Raw genomic sequence first — 18,030 nt, 5'->3', positions numbered from 1 at the left:
AGTTGTGAGTTTTATTATTTTTATATTTCAGTTTAAGCTAACACTTTATGTAATTTGCAGTATATTATTATGCATATTTTTAATAACCTCTTTTCTCTCTTTTGCACAGTCCCAAGCATCCTCAGCCATTAAGGAGACCAGATACAGCAACAGACCATTTTTCTAACCAGCGACCTCAATATGAGAAATTTGGCTATCCAAGCAATAATTTTGCCTTATGCAGGTTATGCAGAGGGGAGACAGTATCAGGTATGTATTAATAACATACCTAGGTATATATATTCTATAATCATTTGTCTTCGTACTGAGTACAAATTATGATAATTCAAATTGGTAGTATTTATGTCACTAAGTAAAGACGTGAGCTAATAAAAAGCCTAAAACCACGTTTTACTATACAGGCAATCTCTTCAGCAATATTACATACCTGCTAATTCCATTCTAGACTGGAAAAATTTTGCAATGTTTTAATCATTTTCTGAGTCATTTACACTTAGATACTACAACTCATATAAACAGGATTTTCACCAAATTGAGGGATGGTTGCCTAAGACAGCCCCTTAAGAACAGATGAGATATCCCTGCAGCTCTGGCAGAGGAATTACTGGAATTCTACGCTCTTACTTGCTGTACAGCGAAGGGAATTCATATGGCTGACATTAAAAAATAAATGCCTAAAAGCTGTGTGCCCATTTCACCAATACTGTTTTTTCATGCCAGCATGTCTTGTGATTTCACTGGGATACTGTGAAAGATCAAGCTATCAGTTTCCAGCTGAAAACTTCTGTAATGGCAATGTAGAAGAGTGCTAACTCCCATGTAACAACTGTCTTGTTACATTTACTGACAATGTAAACTTTTTTAAAATTATAATAATTTTCCAAACTCTATCCTGAATGATGATACAACCAAATTTCCAGTGATGCATGAAAAATATGACTGTTAATAGTTCTATTAGTATTTTCCTCTTACAAATCAGCTTTCCTTTCGGACTCTGAGGTTCCTGTTCCCCTCCCTCCACCGCTTTGTAATTCAAACTTACTAAAGCTTCATGGAAAGTTGCTATTATACATTTCATGTACAAATAGTATGATGTACAGAGAAACTAAATTATTTATTCCAGAACTTTTGAAATCATTTGAAATCACTTATATAACTAAATGTTCTAGCAGGCTTTTCTTCCCCTGCCTGGTCTTTCTGGCCCAGATGTTGATAGATCAGTATTTTGTGATTACAGTTGGTTTATGTAAATGAGCCTTTCAGGTTATTTCTGTACAGGAGGTACCAGTATAAATTATCAGTAAAAACCAGGCATTTCTCTTCATAATGGAGTTTAAAAAAGACAAAATGGATAAAGTTTATTGTGAAAAGAAAAATGTTAACATTTTACAAAAAGAAAACTCAAGTCAGAAAACTTCAGAAAGGCATATGTTTCAACTGCAGAAAAATACTAAAAAGGTAGGGCCTTTAGCGTAAGTGGAAAAATAATTAAATAAAAAGGAGTTGTGATGTGCTTTGACTGTCCTTAAGATGAGAATATTACCTCTGTATTTTATTGTACATTTGTTGTTAGTCATGCATTATATCAGAGCCTGTAACCTAATTTACCCATCTGAAGTGTTCTCCCCCCCACACCCCCCCCATGTCATGTAATATCTGCAAAAATAATTTTATGGGTAGAAAAATCTGGTAAGTATTCCAAGAAGTATGTGTGTGCATGTGCATTTTAAGAGTCCTGCATTCCTAATTGTTTGCCGTTAACCCAGTGGAAGAATGATGAAGGAAGGAAAAACAACAGGATTTTCTTTCCAGAGTAGTAGCTTTGGTCTATGGATTACTTGCAAAGGATCACTACAGGGTCAAGAGAAATGTACGTAGCCATGTCTGGCCATGTTTTGTCTTCCACAATAGCCCTGTGATTTCTTTGACCCTCCTTTTTAGGCCACAGAAACTTCCTTCAGTTTTTTTTAAAAAAAACACCTCAATAGCAATAAAATGTTCTGCTGTTGCGGCTTTTTAGTTGGCCCTGCTGAAATGCTTTTAAATACTGCAAAACCTGTTTCAGTTTGTGTGCACAAAGTCTTAATACATTCAGTTATTTGCATGAGAATCATCTCCTAAAGTTATCGGTGAGTACACATTCGGAAGCAGTGCATATATTCAGATACTAATAAAAGAAATATAAAAATGTAGTTTGATTAGATACAGATTATTTTAATAACAAGCATACTGGAGAGCATATGTCATGCTACTGATTTAATTCTAATCTCTTTACAGAAATACTAAGTACTAGTGTTTCCTATATCTGAAACGTCTTGGAATGCTGCGTGATCAATGGACGATCCAAATGCTGAGAGATCAGTAAGACCTTGTGGGCTGGGACACAGAGGAAATAGGTATAACTATTAGAAAGCACTAAAAGTTATTGCAAAGAAAAGGTATAGAAGATAATTATAAACCAAAATATGATATTAGCATCTGATTTGTTTACTGTGTAATTGATGACAACTTTTCGTGACTACCTGATTTTACAGTTTACATAGCTGCTTCTCAGTATTGCTTAAATTGTTGCACGTTTATCGGGACACAGGGTTCTTTTGTGATTAAGCATATGTCCTATGCCTAAATGACAAGAAGTACCTATCACAAAAAGCTGCCCTTCCTCAGAAGAAACTCATGAGAAAGGAAAAAGTCTTCTCAAATTTCAGCATGAGAAATTACAAATATGCATGCTAATCATTCTTCCTTTTTTGCTTGCCAGAATGGTTTGAATCCCACATCAAAGGGAAAAGGGGGCAAGGGGTTGCATCTTTTCATATTTCTCAGGAAGGCTTGTCAGAGACAACTTTTGCCAGGTACAGTTTTTGTTTCTCAGTGTCCATTTGGCTCACCCATTTATTCGTGATGTTTGCTCCAGTCGGTGTCATGACCTTCCTTCACATGCTGGTGAGCTGTGGTTCCGAATCTGATGCTGTTAGTAAGGCCATGAATTTCTCGTAACAATAATTATGAAGATTAAGATTCTTCAGAGTGTTGTAGCATGTAGAGCCTGTTGTGCCCTGACTGACATTGCTTTGGTTTTCCCCTTAAAGAGCCAATATTTAAAGAAAGAAAACAACAAATTACATACAATTTGGAACTGTGTAGTAAGAATCCGTATTCTTGTTCCACCCATTATCTGCAGAATGAGGTAGAAGGGAAGGCTCTGTTCTCAGGCATAGCCACTTAGTCTCACTGACACTGGCAGTGTTGTACAAACATAACCAAGGCACTAGGGTGCCCACTATCCTAAGATGTATCAAATACTGAAGTATTTATTGACTGATGTAGCAACCTCAGCTTATGAGCCCATTCTGTTGTCCCTTGTTGCTTTTTCACTTTGTCTTCCATTGTCATCTTGTTGATCCTATCAGCTGAAATGGTTTGCCTTTAAAAATGCAGTGGCTTTCTTTGTAACTTGTTTTGGAAATAATGAAAATAAACGAAGCCATGGAAAATTGACTACCTTGCCACTGACTAACAAATTAAATGAAGTCCTGGATATATTTCCCATTTTCCAAAAAGTCTCAAGCACATTACTTAATATTTACACTAAATGATTCTTTTTCCTTAGTATTAGGTAATACGTGAAACTATGAGACAAAACCAGAATCTTAACGTTTTTAAAAGATGAAAATACTGGCATTTCTTTAATATAAATTGGATTGCTCTCCTTGTAACAGCTCCATGCCTTAACTCCTTAACTGCATCCTGGCACTTCCGATGCTCTCCACAACTCTGTTATTGCCCAGACTGTATTGGCTTTCCTATTACATTGGTACATTAGTAGAGAAGCCAGAAACCTATTCAGACCCCTTAATTTTGCTTCCTGTTCCTTGCAAGTATTGAGTGAATAGGTATGGCTTCCTGCTGGGGGAAAAAGGAAGGGTGGCTCCAAAGCTGGCAGTTTTTCTTGGCTCTGTAACTTAGCTGCCACCCTAGCTGGTATCCTCTAATCTTCAGCCACAATTGCCTTTGTTTGTTTGTTTGTTTGTTTCTCCCCCAACGTAACAAATACCCAAAGTGGCTAAGTCTCACTGGTTTTACTTCTACTGCTGTGAGATACCTCTGGGCATTTAAGTCTGGACCTAGCACGTACTGAGGGCAGATTTGCCAACTGTTAAATCATCTAATCCTGGCAGAGGAATTACTCATGGATAGTTGAAATCACAGGCACCAAAATTCATTAAAAAGAATCCAAAGATTTTCTGAATGTGGACTCTTTGCAAACTTGCACTACAATGTCTTCTGAGACTGCAGACAGCCTAGGACAATGCTTGTACATATCAGTGTTAAGAATTTTATTGCCGATTAAAGCACAAAGCAGCTAAATGTGCATATTAGTAACATCTGCACAGCCAGCTTGAAGCAGCACCTTGACCAGGGAATGAAACATGGAAGAATGCCATTGCTGTTACTTGTCTCACCCACTGTTCTTTCAACGGACAAGTTCAGTAAAAGCATCCTACTATCATCCAGTTATTTTTCAATTTCTCTCAGAAACAAGAGAAGTGAAAATGGTTCTCTGTTATCTTCAGAAACATACAGAAATGGTGTTAGCACATCTGTTTAGATCCTAGGCTATCAGTTTAAACTACTTTGACCCCAGAAAGTCAGATCCTAATGTGTCAAGTGAATTGCTTTTTTTCTGTCACTTCTTAACCTCCAGTAGTGCCATAATTTAACAATCTCTGCTTGTTGTTGACCTCTAGGTCTGTTTACCAACCTGAAAGCGATCACAGAATTTGAGTGTGTTCAATTTGATATTCTACCGCTCCTTTGAAAAGGAACAGGAGAAAGAGATAAGGCAATCCTGTCAAATATATGTGGTGCTGGCAAGAGAAGAGCTATCTGGAAGGTATGCACTCATGCTATTTAAATTGAAATGCATAAAGTTTCACGGAGAATGAAGCTTTCCTCATCGGACTTTTGCTGTCTGCCCTTTAATCTCAGGCAGATCAAGAGTTGCAGGACATCAGCCACACGGATAGGCACTGCTCCTGATACACTTAACCACTCATGGTCAGGTCATCCGTATTAACATCTGGCAGTTGTATGTGAAAGAAAACTGTAAAGAAACTGCTTGAAATACTCTCGTGTCACTTCTAACAGCAATAATAATATTAAGGAATACCTTTTTGAATATGCCATCTGCCAAGCATTGTGCTTTGGTTGTTTGCCTCTTACCTGGAAAGCAGAGAAGCTCTGTAATTCTTTGAAATCTGTGTTCTGAACTGAAGGGTAAGGAGCATTTCTGGTCGTCTGCTAGGTATCATGGTTATGATGTGCTACTTCCCCGTCAAGTATAAACAGTTTAAATTTATACAGAGAGTGGTGTTTTGGCTTTTGTGCATTCTTTGTGATTCACTGCTGCACTTTTTGATACTTGGATCCCCGTGATCTCAGTGTCTTGGTGGGTTTTTGTTCTCTGATTCTGACCAATGCTTTGAATAGATTTCCCCTATCATTGCTGCCTCCCTCTGCAAATTTACATGTGGGGTCTGATTTTGAATGTTTTTGCCACACTGTTGGCAATAGCCTTGTTGTTGCTTGTTGCTATTTTATGCTCGTTTTGCTTTTGAGATTTCCCTTGGTATTACTCTGGAAGACAGAATCCAGCATAGATGGGATTTTGTTAAAGAAAGGGTTAATTAATCTCCCTGTCGTTCTGCTTTTCTGATTGTATCACCTTGTGAGATTCTCTCTCACCATTTTCCCAAGTATTCAGTTTTGTGATTACCTTTTTCAGGTATTTTTCCTCTCATAACGTAATTGTGTTGATCAGTTTGAAATTACTTTCCCATTAGAATGCCTATCTTTTGCTAAAGCTGGAAGAACCAACTAGAATGTTCTTCATGCTATATTTACTTCGGTGTGTGGCATGTTACAGACAGCTTTACCCCACTATTCTGTTCCTTACCCCTTAAGAGGAAAAAGAAGGGGAGGGGAGTCAAATGTAGGAGAGTGCTAGGGTTCTGTGCTGAGGACTTTGAAGTCCAGGAGTAAGAATCTTTTAAGAATCACAGAAGAAACCCTTGTAACTCTGTATTTAACTGCAATTTATAATTGTGTAGTGCAAAATGAGATTTACTTGCATGATTTCAGTACCTAAACATAGCTGCCTGGTGCCATTTTTGACACTCTGTGGCATTCCATCTGATGTCCCACTGCTGTTTTAGAAGAGGGTGAGTCTTCTGTATGTCATCGTATCTGCTATATCCATTTTGGACATCCTACTAGACATTCAAGCAACTGAATACCACTGTCCATAAAATTAATTTCAAATGTAAGGCAAAACTTTATAAAACAAACACTCATGAGTTATCTATATTTCAACCAGAAAGAGAAAACAATTGCTTGTGTTTGGCTAATGGTGTTTGAAATTTGACCGTTACAGTAAACAATCTATTCAACACAGTTCGTGCGCCAATTTAACAAGTCAGTTTCTAAACTACAGGTGTGTGCACCCTAAAAATACTCTTAGCTTCAAGCAGGTTTAGGAAACTTAACAGTTACAACCCATTTAGTTAAACCAGAGAACAGACCTTATGGGCTTCTCTAGCCCAAATTTTTTGCATATCGACACTTGTAAGTGTATGCTATTTTTAGGTGTTGAGCAATGCAGTTACTAAGGTGTATGCATGCTAATTCTTTAGAAGACTTTTGTTGAAAATTTTTTTTCTTCCTTTTTTTTTTTGCTAGACCTGTATTAAGAGAACTACTTGGCTATAGATGCTGGTATTCACATAGACATACCCAAATGATGGAAAAAACCAAAAGGTGAAGAAAATACTGTGACTTACACCAGCACTTTCTTCCAAGTTACTATTGATGTCGGGGTTTTCTTTTGTTAACTGTATTCTTGAGACAAGTAATGCAGGCAAGGTATTCTAAATACCCCAACCCATGTCTTTAATGTACAATAACGAAGCCAAGCCAGTCGCAGCTGCCTGGTTGAGGCACCTTCAGCTTTCTTGGGAAACTAAAGGCAGATGGGAGGACAGCGACGCTGTACTGGTTCATGTGGGACATCCAGTAACCTTTTTTTGAAACCCTCGACAGTCACATGTGCTTTTGCGTTCTCTCCGAAGCCTCTGTCTGTAGAAATATGTGAAATTGGGTACAGAACACAGAAATAGGGCTGGAGCTGACCCTTGTTTGGGTAAAGAATTTCTGAAACGCATCCCCTTGAGCCGGGGCAGAGCGGGTGTATGGAAAACGCACGGCTTGTCGCTTCTGGTTGCTTCCCGCTGCTCGTGGAGCGACTGTAGGCGTTTGTAGGGGGGAATCGGGCCCGGGGTCCCTCCTCACGCCACCCGCCGGCACCTTCCGTGCTGGTCGGGGGATCGGCTGCAGGCTCCGTCCCGCCTGCAAAGCCGCGGCAGAGCCCACCGGCCCCTCTTCCCCCTGAGGAGAAGGAGGAGGCGGGGAGGGGGACGACGACCTGCCCTTTCCTCAGTGTTTCCCGGCGGGGGCCCGAGGCAGACCACCTCACGGTCGTCCCTCAATAAGCGGTGGCGGCGAGGGACGGGACGGGAGGGGTAGGGGGTCCCGGTTCGGCTCGATTCGGCTCAGTTCGGCTGGGCTCGGCTCCCCCCCCCTACCGCGGGTAGAGTGAGGGCGCAGCGGCCTCGGCGCGGCGGGTGCGCCTGCTCGCTCGGCGCGCGCGTGCAGTGACGTGCGGCGGCCGCGGCGAGGCCGGCGGCGGGAGAAGGGAAGGGGGGGGGAGGGGGGGGGGGAAGGCAGGCCGCGCGCGCTCGCGCCCCGCCGCCCGGCCCAGCCTGTGATTGGTGCAGGCCCGGACCCGGCGGACCCGAATGCCAGGCCGCGGCGGCGGCGGCGGCGGCGGCGGCGGAGTCCTGCGGCCCCGGCCCCCCCCCCTTCCCTTCCCCCCCCACCCCTACCCCCCCCACCCCACCCCCGGGGCCCAGCCGCCCGGCGCGGGGACCCGCACAGGTGAGCCGAGGCGTCGGAGCCGGGCCGGCGGGGGACGGGGGACAATGGAGGCGGCTAGGCCGCACCGCAGGCCGCGCCCGAGGCCTGACAGGGCCGCCGCCGCCGCCGGGACCGGCCGCTGCCGCCGCCGTCCTCCCGTCGTCGTTCCCCCACACACACACACACACTCCCTCGGCGGGGGCCGGCGAGTCTCGGCCGCCGCGGGCGCGGGGCGGGCGGTGCCGGCGGGCCCCGCGGCCGAGGGGGGCCTTTTCGGGCGGCCAGAAAATGGCGGAAAACAAGATGTCGGCCGGCGGGGCGGGGAAGGCTGCGGGCTCCCCGGCAGCCGGGACGCGGGGGGTTATCCCCGCCTCCCCCTTTTCCCGGGACGGCCGGCTCCGGCGGTCGCGGGGCAGGAGCCCGGCGGCGGGCCGGGACGCGCGGGCGGAGGCCGCCGAGCCGAGGGGAGGCCGCGGAGCGCGGCGGGCCCTTCCCTGCGCCCCCGCCGCGGGGCGGCCCCCCCCTTCTCCGGCCGCTCCGCGGGCTCCTATTGTCTCCGCGCTCCTCCTCCTCATCCCCCCCCGGCGCGGCGGCACCGCCGGCCGCTTCTCCCCGGGACCGGGAGCGGCTGGCGGCCGCTTTGACGGTTGAGTCAAGGGGTTCCGCGGGGTGCGGGCGGGGGAAAAGGCTCCGCTCCGGGTTTGCCCGGCCGGCACGGCGGGTTCGCCCGCCCCGCCGACAGCCGCGTTCCCGATCCCGCCGCCCGGCGGCGCGCCCGATCCGCGAGCACGCGCGGGAGGGCTCCTCCGCGGCCGCGCAGCCCCGTCGCCGCCGGCGGCGGCAGCCGTGTGGGGAGCGGTGGGATGGCGGGTCTGGCAGCCCCGGGAGCCGGCAGCCCCGGCTGCGCGGTGGGTTGAGGCGGCTTGTCGCCCCTTCGCCGCCCGTGGGTTTTTTTTTTTTTTGTTGCGGGAGGTTTGGTTTCTGCTGGGGATGTGACACGCGGGTGGAAATTCATCTCTTCCGTTAATTTCTCGAAGAGCCTCGAGCGCCTGTCGGGCTGTCGGACGAAAACTCGTTTCACGGGTTTTTTGTCCTTGTCGTTTTAAACGGATTTAGAGTGTAAGTTTTCGTGGATGCTTTAGAGGCGAACACAATAAAGGACTTTAAAATGGATACGTCAGGTTTTCATACCCAGTCTTTTTTTCTGCCAGGGGCTTGTGTTGACCTGCACGCTGTTTTATGAATTGCGTTTTTCTGCTTAAGATTTCTGCGTAAGCAGGATGGTTTTCGTTGCGTTTCTATTGGTGGCTGCATTAAAAATTGGGGGGGAAAAAAACCCCAAAACCCTGAAGCGTCTGCAGGGGAGGATAATTCTCTTCTTTTCTTCTTGAACCTGAATGTTAAGAGATAAGATAATTAGAGAGCATCTGCTTTTGATTTTTCAACTACATACAAGTTTATCTGTTGTGTTACATTGCTCTGCGTCTGAGCTCCGTCCTTTTGGTTTAATCGAAATGTCATATGCAGCTTACGAATATCTGAAACACCTGAGGAAGTATGACCGTTGTGTTTTACTTTATTGTACATAAACAAGACTTAAATATTATTGGGAAGAAATTCACTATTTTAAAGGCGTCCTTAAGGGCTGGCCATGCAAATATGCTTTATGTGAAAATGTATCGCCTGAACATGTTGGGAATAATCGTATGTAAACTGGGGAGATGCTTAGCATTTGCAGGACCACACTGTCTAGGATATAACAAAATGTATTAAATACAGGCTCTTTATTTATGTAGATTTATTAAGTTATGATTGGCATTCTGTAGAAATATTTGTTATGTTCTAAAAATTTTAAATATGGCAACAATGCCTGGAAGCCAGCATATTGATTGGGAGCATCATTGTACCTCTGGGTACAGGAGTGACACCCTTTTTTTCCTGGGAAGGGTGGAAGTGCTGAAGCATTCATTTTTTTTTCCCCTCCTTAAAATACTTTGCTGTAGATCTCTCAATTTAGGGTGTTTTCTGAAAGCATTCTCAAAAAAAAATTAAAATGTAATACTTACCTTATGATATTTTTATGGGAAAAGTGAGCTAAGAATAAATCAGTGTGCATACTAAGAGCAGTGTTTATAAGGGCTTGGGCCTTTAACAGTTTTTCAGCTGAGTGTTGCTATTATGTGTTCCCAGGTAGCCCCAAACTGGCAACCATTATCTTTGGTTTTAAAAAATACCATTTACAGTGGTAGTTTATAGTAGTGTTCTTGCTGGTAGACGGAGCGGTTGTACATCCCCTTTTTTTTTGACTCTAAAATTCATTGCCTGGTCTCAGCTGAGCCTTGTCTGAGGAAGAGCTTTGGTATGAAGGACTGAAATAGGTTAAAATCAGCCTTATCCTGAAGCTAGTTAGAAAGAGAACTATATTTTTCAAAAAGACCAAACCAATTTCAGATACATACATATTTTAAAAATTTAGCCTTGAGACACTGCTCTGGGACTCTCAGTTTAGATTTCATGAAATTCTTCATTTTGGGATCTGATGGTAATGTACTCCTTCCTGGTGCAAGATAGTGTGCTATAATTAAAAAAAAAACACAAAACAGTGAGAATATTAACGGAATGTTGTAAAGTTATATAATTGTATTGGCTGATGCTAATAAAGCATTTTCACAGTATTTTCTTCTAAATACATAGAGGAGAAGGGGAATTGAGAGGAAAAAAACTGAGATCTTAATAGTTAGAGGCAAGAGGAGTATGGATAAGCGTAGGATTATGATGGTATACAGAAATGCGGCTTTCTGCCTTATTTCTCAGTCCATTTTTAAAACATACGATTGGACCAATTCTGTGATCATGTGGGTATATAACATGGCGTACTACAGAAAAAAGCTGTGAAGAACCACAGTTAATCACTGTTTGCCATTTCCAGTAATAAGATTTGCATGCATATGTAGTGCGCGCAACGAAATCATTTGCACTACTGAAATCTGTGAGCAAAAATACTCAGTTGTAGCAGAATTGGGGGCCTTATCTGTTGTTAATTGTTCCAGTGTTAGCACTAAGGGGTTTTTCTGCTGTCGCTGCATTCCTTTAAGATCCGAAAGTATATATTAAAAAAGACCAAATCTGCGATTGCATAGTTGGTGCAACTCTGTCCTTTGTCTGCACTGTGGGTTTAGAAGAATATACTTAGGTAATGGTTGGATACCAGCTGCATCAACCAAGGTACAGCTTCAGCATGTTTATTGCTAGCGTGTCATCGTCCATCTCTGGTTTTAGTGGAAGTTTGAGGTACTCATAGTGCTATGTGCACAGAAGGTGCCACCCCATAACTTTAGTAGTTTTTATAGTCCTGTTAGCTACCGGGAAAATACTCCTTTTAGTGATAATTTGCTTTGCTTGCAGAAATTTTAATTTAAATTAAAATTACAGTCTTATTTTGTATTGAATTTTCAGTGTAGCACAGTAGGTAATATATTTGGGCATCTAATTATATAATCTGAAAAGAAATGAAGTTGGAATTTGAGATGGAAGAAAAGCCTAGCATATTCTTCCTGTAATCTCAGATTGATATAATTTAAGATAATTTTTCATATCCATTTACATTAAAAAAGAAGGATTATCCAAGTGTAAAGGCAGTGGTCAGGAAATTGTAGAGTATTGCATTAATTCTGAAATGGCTATATTAAATTAGCTGTTTATGGTCTAGAGCTGTGTCTTATTTTGTAATAGCAAGTGTTTGTTAGCTACCATAAGAATTTGATGGCTGTGACTATAATTCAGGAGTGATAGAGCATTGCACTAGGATTCTGAAGCTGCTTTGTAATTCCTACAGTGGTGAAAGAATTTGATTTTGGAGCTAAAACTTAAAGCTACATTGAAATTTGATTGTACGCGCGGAATTGTTAGTTAAATCCTTGACTACTTTCCTCATTGATAATGTTTGACTTGTATTTTTATAATACTAGCTGGTTTGTGGAACTAACTTGCTCTGTTATGGCACCATCAAGAAATTACATCAGGGAATTCTTGTAGGTCTGTAAGAAGAATGCTATGTCATTGTCGTTGCCAAGAATTAGTATTGTAGATTTAAAGACAATTTGAGAGAATTAGATTTGAGCAAATAATATGGGGAGAAAGTGTTGAAAGGGTGATAGTGACACTAGGTGATACAAGTTCTTTGGTTCTTTTGTATTCTCAGTTGAGTTGAAACCTCCTTGGGGTGGATCGGTGACTTTTTCTTGAAATTGCCATCATTGCGGACTGCTTGCTGCTTCCTTCGCTTGAGGATTTCAAGAGTGTAAGAGAAGGAATCTCTGCTCAGTTCCTTCCTTGACAATGAAGATGCAGTAAGCATGGATTGTCTTTTCCACACACTACTTCTTTCTCTCGTTACTCTGTTTTGTATTTTTCCATATTAAAAAAACCCAAAGACAAAATTGTACCCACCTGGCGTGTGTGTTGTGGCCTGCACAGTGTAGCCATTCTGCATCACCCGCTGAAGTGAAGGCATTTAACACAATCATAAAAAAGGAGGCAAAGCAGTGTAGCACCAAAATTGACTTTTCACATCATCTCACTTTGGTGGCTTTCTGCTTGGCTTGAATGACATCTGGAGCATCAGTTTCCACGTGCAGACCGAGCCTGGTGCCTGACGCAGTAGAGACTGCCTGATTCTGTGGGTCAGCCCAGTGCAGCGTGGCCCTTGGCACTGACAGAGTGCCAGCATCTCCCTTCTCGATGGCGACTTGGTTTGGTACCAAGGATCCAGCGCTGTCAGTTCTGGTGAGCCGCAAGTGGTACAGTAAACTTAGTAACTGGCATTAAGATGCTTTGATCTGTTTGGTTTTTAGGGTCCTTTACTGTGGACTCTAGTGCCTGTTATTGATAGAGCTTCATGTTTTAAGGAAATTAACGCCATGTCTACTGCAAAGTTTAGTTTACTTTGGATTAGTGCGATAGTGTGAGTTGCATTAGGTCCTGGCTCTTTCTGGGTGCCTTGATTCTGTCTTAGAGGTATCTCAGCAATTTCAGGCGCTTAAGCCATTTATTCTTACAGCTTGGCTTATTTTATTATTTGCCTTGCTTGGCTATGTTACCTCTTAACGCTGCTTGGTATGTTTCATTGCAGTAGGGTTGTCAAATATGTTGTATCACAAAGTACTTGAAGTTTCTGTCATATTTTGGATTTAAGTGCACAGACCTAAACAAATTCTTGCGGTAGGGTAGGGGTCAACTTTTTATGAGATTCAGAAGGGCAAAATCAAGGTTGGTACTACAACAGAAAAAGTACCGTCTTTCTGAGACTTGCTCTTAAAAGCATTTGTGCTTCCTATTCATCTTGCACTGACCTGAGCTCTTATTCTGCATTCCCTTTCCACAACTCCTAAAACTCTTCATTTTCTGTATGATACTGTCACTTATTTGCAATTCTTGGATATGAGGGGGCAAAAAAGTACAAGATTTTAGTCTTGTGCAACAGAGATTTTTCACCTGTGAAAGCCTTGATCTCTGTATACTCCTGTGGCTGCTTCTATGGAGTTGCTTCATCTGCGCTGAGATCTTGTGTAAAAGTCTTTTGGGTTGCAGCAAATTGCAAAATAATTTAAAATCCCTACACTTTAATGCTTAGTAGCAGTGCAAATAGCATGGAGGAGTGCTAATTTATCCTTCTCTCTTGTATTTTATGGAAACGCTGTCAAAGAAACGTTACATGCTTTCTTCTTCTCTGAAAGCAAGCTTGTGTAGCTGTACCTTGTGAAGGAGATTCAGCATCCTCAAGACAGATAAGATACCAGAAATGGAGATCTTGGTAAAACTGAGTTTAGTAAGAATCTCAACGTTTACTCTCCATGTGTGAAAATTCTTGGATGTAATTGGAATTGCATTTTAAGGAACGCGAGAATCTCAGAAGTAAAACTCAAGAGTAAAACTGGCATGGCTGTGTGGCAAGGTTTGAGGAGCTGGTGTAATTTGAAAAGATTGAGGAAAATAGGCAAGTCTGACAAAAGAGAACTCGGGGAAACAGAAGCCCCTAAGCATTAAGGGGAATTAGAAGAGCCAAAGCAAGAAAGCAGTTGTCAAAAATACAAGAAAAGAAAGAAAATGAAGCTAAAGAAGTAACACTGAAGGATAACGGTGGGGAGTTGACAAAAAGTTCGCGGGTCTGTTCTATCAGAAGCTTTAAAGGATCAGTTTTCTATTAGAGGGATATGGCAGATAGCTGCCTAGGACCAGCTTTTCTCTGGCAGCGGAAATGAGGCAGCACAGAAGGGACAGTGTTGGAAGATGAGATTTCTAGAATAAGCTGACAGTTTTGAAATAAAATGTCAACCAATATGCATAATACAGTCCTAACGCTGGAATGGTAAACAGAGGTGTCAGCACAGAAGTCTGTTGAGCACTGTTGCTTCTTCAGTAAGTATCATGGCAATGGAGATGTTGAAATAAGCTGGCCTTTCTTATGCTTAGCTGTTGCCTGTTACAATGGTTAGTTCTGCACTATGCAGGCAAATCTAACTGAGGGCTCATTAAATGTTGTACCAGGCCTTTTGTCAGACTTTTTTTAATGATATAGAGGGGTTCGTACATAACCGCTGGAAGAGAAAATCAGGTTCAGCACTTTTGTTCTTGTAAGTTTAGTGCACTATGCAACTTTTTCAAAACTTACCTATAATTAAACAATGTTGAATTAAATTTACACATTAAAATTTGTTTTGAAATGTCTGATAGATACAAAATTATGAAAGAATCTGGAAAATTGATACTCCCAATGCAGTTCTCATCTTTCTTCGATGCAGCTCCACACATCCATAATCACCAGTCTTGATAATTAGTTAAATAGCATATACAGACAGGGATAGACCAAAGGTGACTTCTTCGTGCATAGTTGCTAATATGTGTTATTATGGTGTTTATGTGAGATATATATATTATGTAGTTAGTAATAGCATGTTTGCGCCCTTGATGTCTGACTTGTATTTCTTGCTTCTACAGACAGCTACAGTTTGTTTAAGACAAAGTTAACTTGCTTCTGGACAAAGTTTCTGCTTCTAGATAATAAGTTACCTGTAACTAGGTTCAGTTGCTTACTAACATGTTACATTGTTTTGTTACTATGGCCTGATGCTACTGCTGGTATTGCAGGTGAGATTATGTCAGTTGGTGAACTGTCACCCTATGGAGATAGTCTCATGAAACTGCAAAACTATTTTAATGTTCAGTTTGCAGTGGCGAAATTGAAGGTTTAGGCATTTTTTGCGCTTACTGCTCCTAGAAATAATGTAATGTTGAAGTCTGTACCTCTGCATGCTGAAGGTAACTAGAAAGCACTTTCCAGTTAAATTCTACAGAATATAAACAGAACTCTTCTAGGCTAAGCAGTAACCAAAGACTTACGTAAAAACCCCTTTTAAGTCCTGACCAAGAGTTACTGACTCGTTTGGTTTCACTTGCATGTGTAATTCTTGATTACTGGAGGGCTACTTATGGATGGAAACATTTTCAGGATTTTAGGTCCAAAAAAATACAAAAACAAAAGAATAAAGCAAAGCAAATTGTATGAAGTACTGCATGCTTTTTTCTTGAATTTTTGAATAAATACTTTTCTGTGTTTGTCAGTGTGACACATTAATCCAGTAAAGCTAATCAATGCAATAACACTGTTCAATATAAATTATGATTTTGCTTTTATTGCAGTTATTTGTGAATGAACTTAGCTGAATATGGATCCAGGTGGTGGAAGTCTTGGACTGCAAACACAAGAATCCAAAATGCCTCACACTATGATTATGCAGGATTTTGGTAAACATTTTAACTATTAAAAATAATGAATAAAATCAAACTGTTTTTTCTGGGTTTTGCTATATGTTTATAAATTTTATCAAGATGTAGAGTTGACCAACATAACAATGCTACTTGCATGACTTTTTTTGAGGAAATTCAAAATTTAAGGTGGTGTGTATGTCTTTATATACTTTAGTTGCTGATCTTGAAATAGTCACTTATTCTAAAATATTGAAGTAATTCTGGAAGAAAAAAAAAAAGGAAGTACAGTCTGTAGCCCAAAGTGCTCTAGATGAGATAGAAAATGTTTTCGGGAGTTCAGGAGTTTTGTGGTGCATGTGCTTCTTGAAATCACATTGACTGGTTGTTCCATCTCCCAACATACAGGAGATGTAAATAACATCCAGTACAGGATACAAACAACATCTGAGCTCTTATGTGCTTACCTTGATCACTGTCTCCAGTTCTCCTTCAGGGTATTTCAGTATATGTGGTAGGAAATAGTATTTTTGTCTGTGTGACAGCAGATAACTTACTATGTAGGCAACAATTTACAGATTTAGTTGAATCTGCATGTTCACATGTGCTTAGAAGTCTTCTGTCAGGAACATCAGTCCTGGGACTGCACTGATGTAAGAAAACTTGTTTCTAAATTGGACTTTTTTTTAAAATGAATGCTGTTTCTTTTGGTGGCAGTGCTAAATAACCTCAGCAATTTTGAAAGTTTAGAGAAAGGACAGCAAGAGATCTCCAGTCTCTTCTTTGTGGGTCTCCATTTCTGCATTATGACAGGAGGTGACCTTCTCAAGTATTGGGAAGGAGCATGTCTTTGTTCTAACGTGAATTAGTACTCTTCAGAGTGTACCAAAATAATGGCATTTGCAATACAATGCTGAATAATTTTAATTTTTTTTTTCATTCTGTTAAGAACCATTTTCTTCAGTGTTTTATTCATTAAAACTGCTATTATGTGTGCATTCTTTTTTATGTATAGAAAAGTAGTCTGCAAATATGACTCGCCAGTCAAGTCTGTTAATGAAAAACAAGTTTCTGCTTCTAGTCATTCCTTGCAACGTGGCAAGTTGTTGGAAATTGTTCTATAAATATTGCATACAACTGAGTGTTTATTTTTATCAAGGCCCATGCAGTCTAAAGGATGAGAATCCTTTTATTGTAACAGCAATTAATGTATTATTGCCATACTTCCAGTATCATGCAAGAATTCTGTGAAGGTTCAAACTGCTACTGTAGTCAAACGTTTTCTAACTGGACTTCAAAAAAAGGTGAAATTGCAAACTGGCCTGTAGTTTTTAACGTATTGGCATTGTAAAACCTAAATTGGGGGCATACTCCACATTGTGTCTTAAAGAAGTGGCATGTTTTGTTTTTCTTAATTTAAAGAATACAGGCTGCTTTGGGTAGTCTTTATTGGGTGAAATGCAAAATGTGAATTGTTGAAAAGTAACAGATTTGTACATCTGTGTTTAACTTATCTATAAAATTATTCCGTTCCTTATCTAAACTAATTGCTAATGCAATAATTTTAACGTTTTTCTCCTCATTATAATTGTTTCATAGTGGCTGGAATGGCTGGCACTGCTCATATTGATGGAGACCATATTGTTGTATCAGTCCCCGAAGCTGTCCTAGTTTCTGATGTTGTTACCGATGATGGAATAACTCTTGATCATGGCTTAGCTGCTGAAGTCGTCCAAGGACCTGACATCATCACTGAAACTGATGTTGTAACAGAAGGTGTAATTGTTCCCGATTCTGTTTTGGAAGCTGATGTTGCTATTGAAGAAGCTTTAGATACCAGTGATCATGTTTTGACTTCTGATCTAATAACAGAAACCGTTAGAGTTCCTGATCAGGTTTTTGTGGCTGACCTTGTCACGGGTCCTGATGGACATTTGGAGCATGTGGTGCAAGACTCTGTGTCAGGAGCCAACTCTCCTACAATGGTTTCAGAAGAAGTTCTTGTAACAAACTCAGATTCTGAAGCAGTCATTCAAGCAGCTGGTACTGTTCCTGGCTCCACAGTGACTATAAAAACAGAAGATGATGATGATGGCAAGAGTACATCTGAAGACTACTTAATGATATCTTGTAAGTTAAACAAAGGTAGATATAAACAGGAGATTATCTGAAGTAGAAGTGGTCTGGTGGGGAGAAGGTACTATAACTTGACTCTTGCTGCATTCTGTACTGGAAGTCTCAAATAGTAGTCTGTTGCCCAGTTAATTTTTGGTGTCTGGATTTGGGTTTTGT

At 41.5% G+C, this 18,030-nt stretch overlaps 2 protein-coding genes across 8 annotated transcripts in view; both read left to right on the top strand.

The window, feature by feature from the left end:
• Positions 1–5,361, top strand: part of APOOL (apolipoprotein O like) — a 39,484-nt gene extending 34,123 nt beyond the window's left edge. Inside the window, exons 14-18 of one of the 2 annotated variants that reach the window (XM_075054346.1) lie at positions 110–249; positions 2,278–2,396; positions 2,762–2,855; positions 4,752–4,897; positions 4,993–5,361. The gene's annotated coding sequence lies outside the window, so the exon portion shown is untranslated. Of the gene's footprint in view, positions 1–109; positions 250–2,277; positions 2,397–2,761; positions 2,856–4,751 lie in introns of both variants that reach the window. The other variant, XM_075054345.1, reaches the window with a different exon arrangement.
• Positions 4,764–18,030, top strand: part of ZNF711 (zinc finger protein 711) — a 30,218-nt gene continuing 16,951 nt past the window's right edge. The window contains exons 1-3 of one of the 6 annotated variants that reach the window (XM_075054336.1): positions 4,764–4,897; positions 15,673–15,777; positions 17,338–17,868. In XM_075054336.1, coding sequence (XP_074910437.1) covers positions 15,699–15,777; positions 17,338–17,868 — 610 coding nt within the window. In that variant the 5' untranslated portion in view covers positions 4,764–4,897; positions 15,673–15,698. Of the gene's footprint in view, positions 4,898–7,776; positions 7,996–12,176; positions 12,760–13,860; positions 14,392–15,672; positions 15,778–17,337; positions 17,869–18,030 lie in introns of those variants that run through there. The other 5 variants (XM_075054338.1, XM_075054337.1, XM_075054339.1 and 2 more) reach the window with 5 other exon arrangements.

The sequence above is a fragment of the Buteo buteo genome, chromosome 22 (assembly GCF_964188355.1).
Source record: "Buteo buteo chromosome 22, bButBut1.hap1.1, whole genome shotgun sequence".
Classification (NCBI taxonomy): Eukaryota; Metazoa; Chordata; class Aves; order Accipitriformes; family Accipitridae; genus Buteo; species Buteo buteo.
This window is presented reverse-complemented; position numbering and strand designations above follow the sequence as displayed.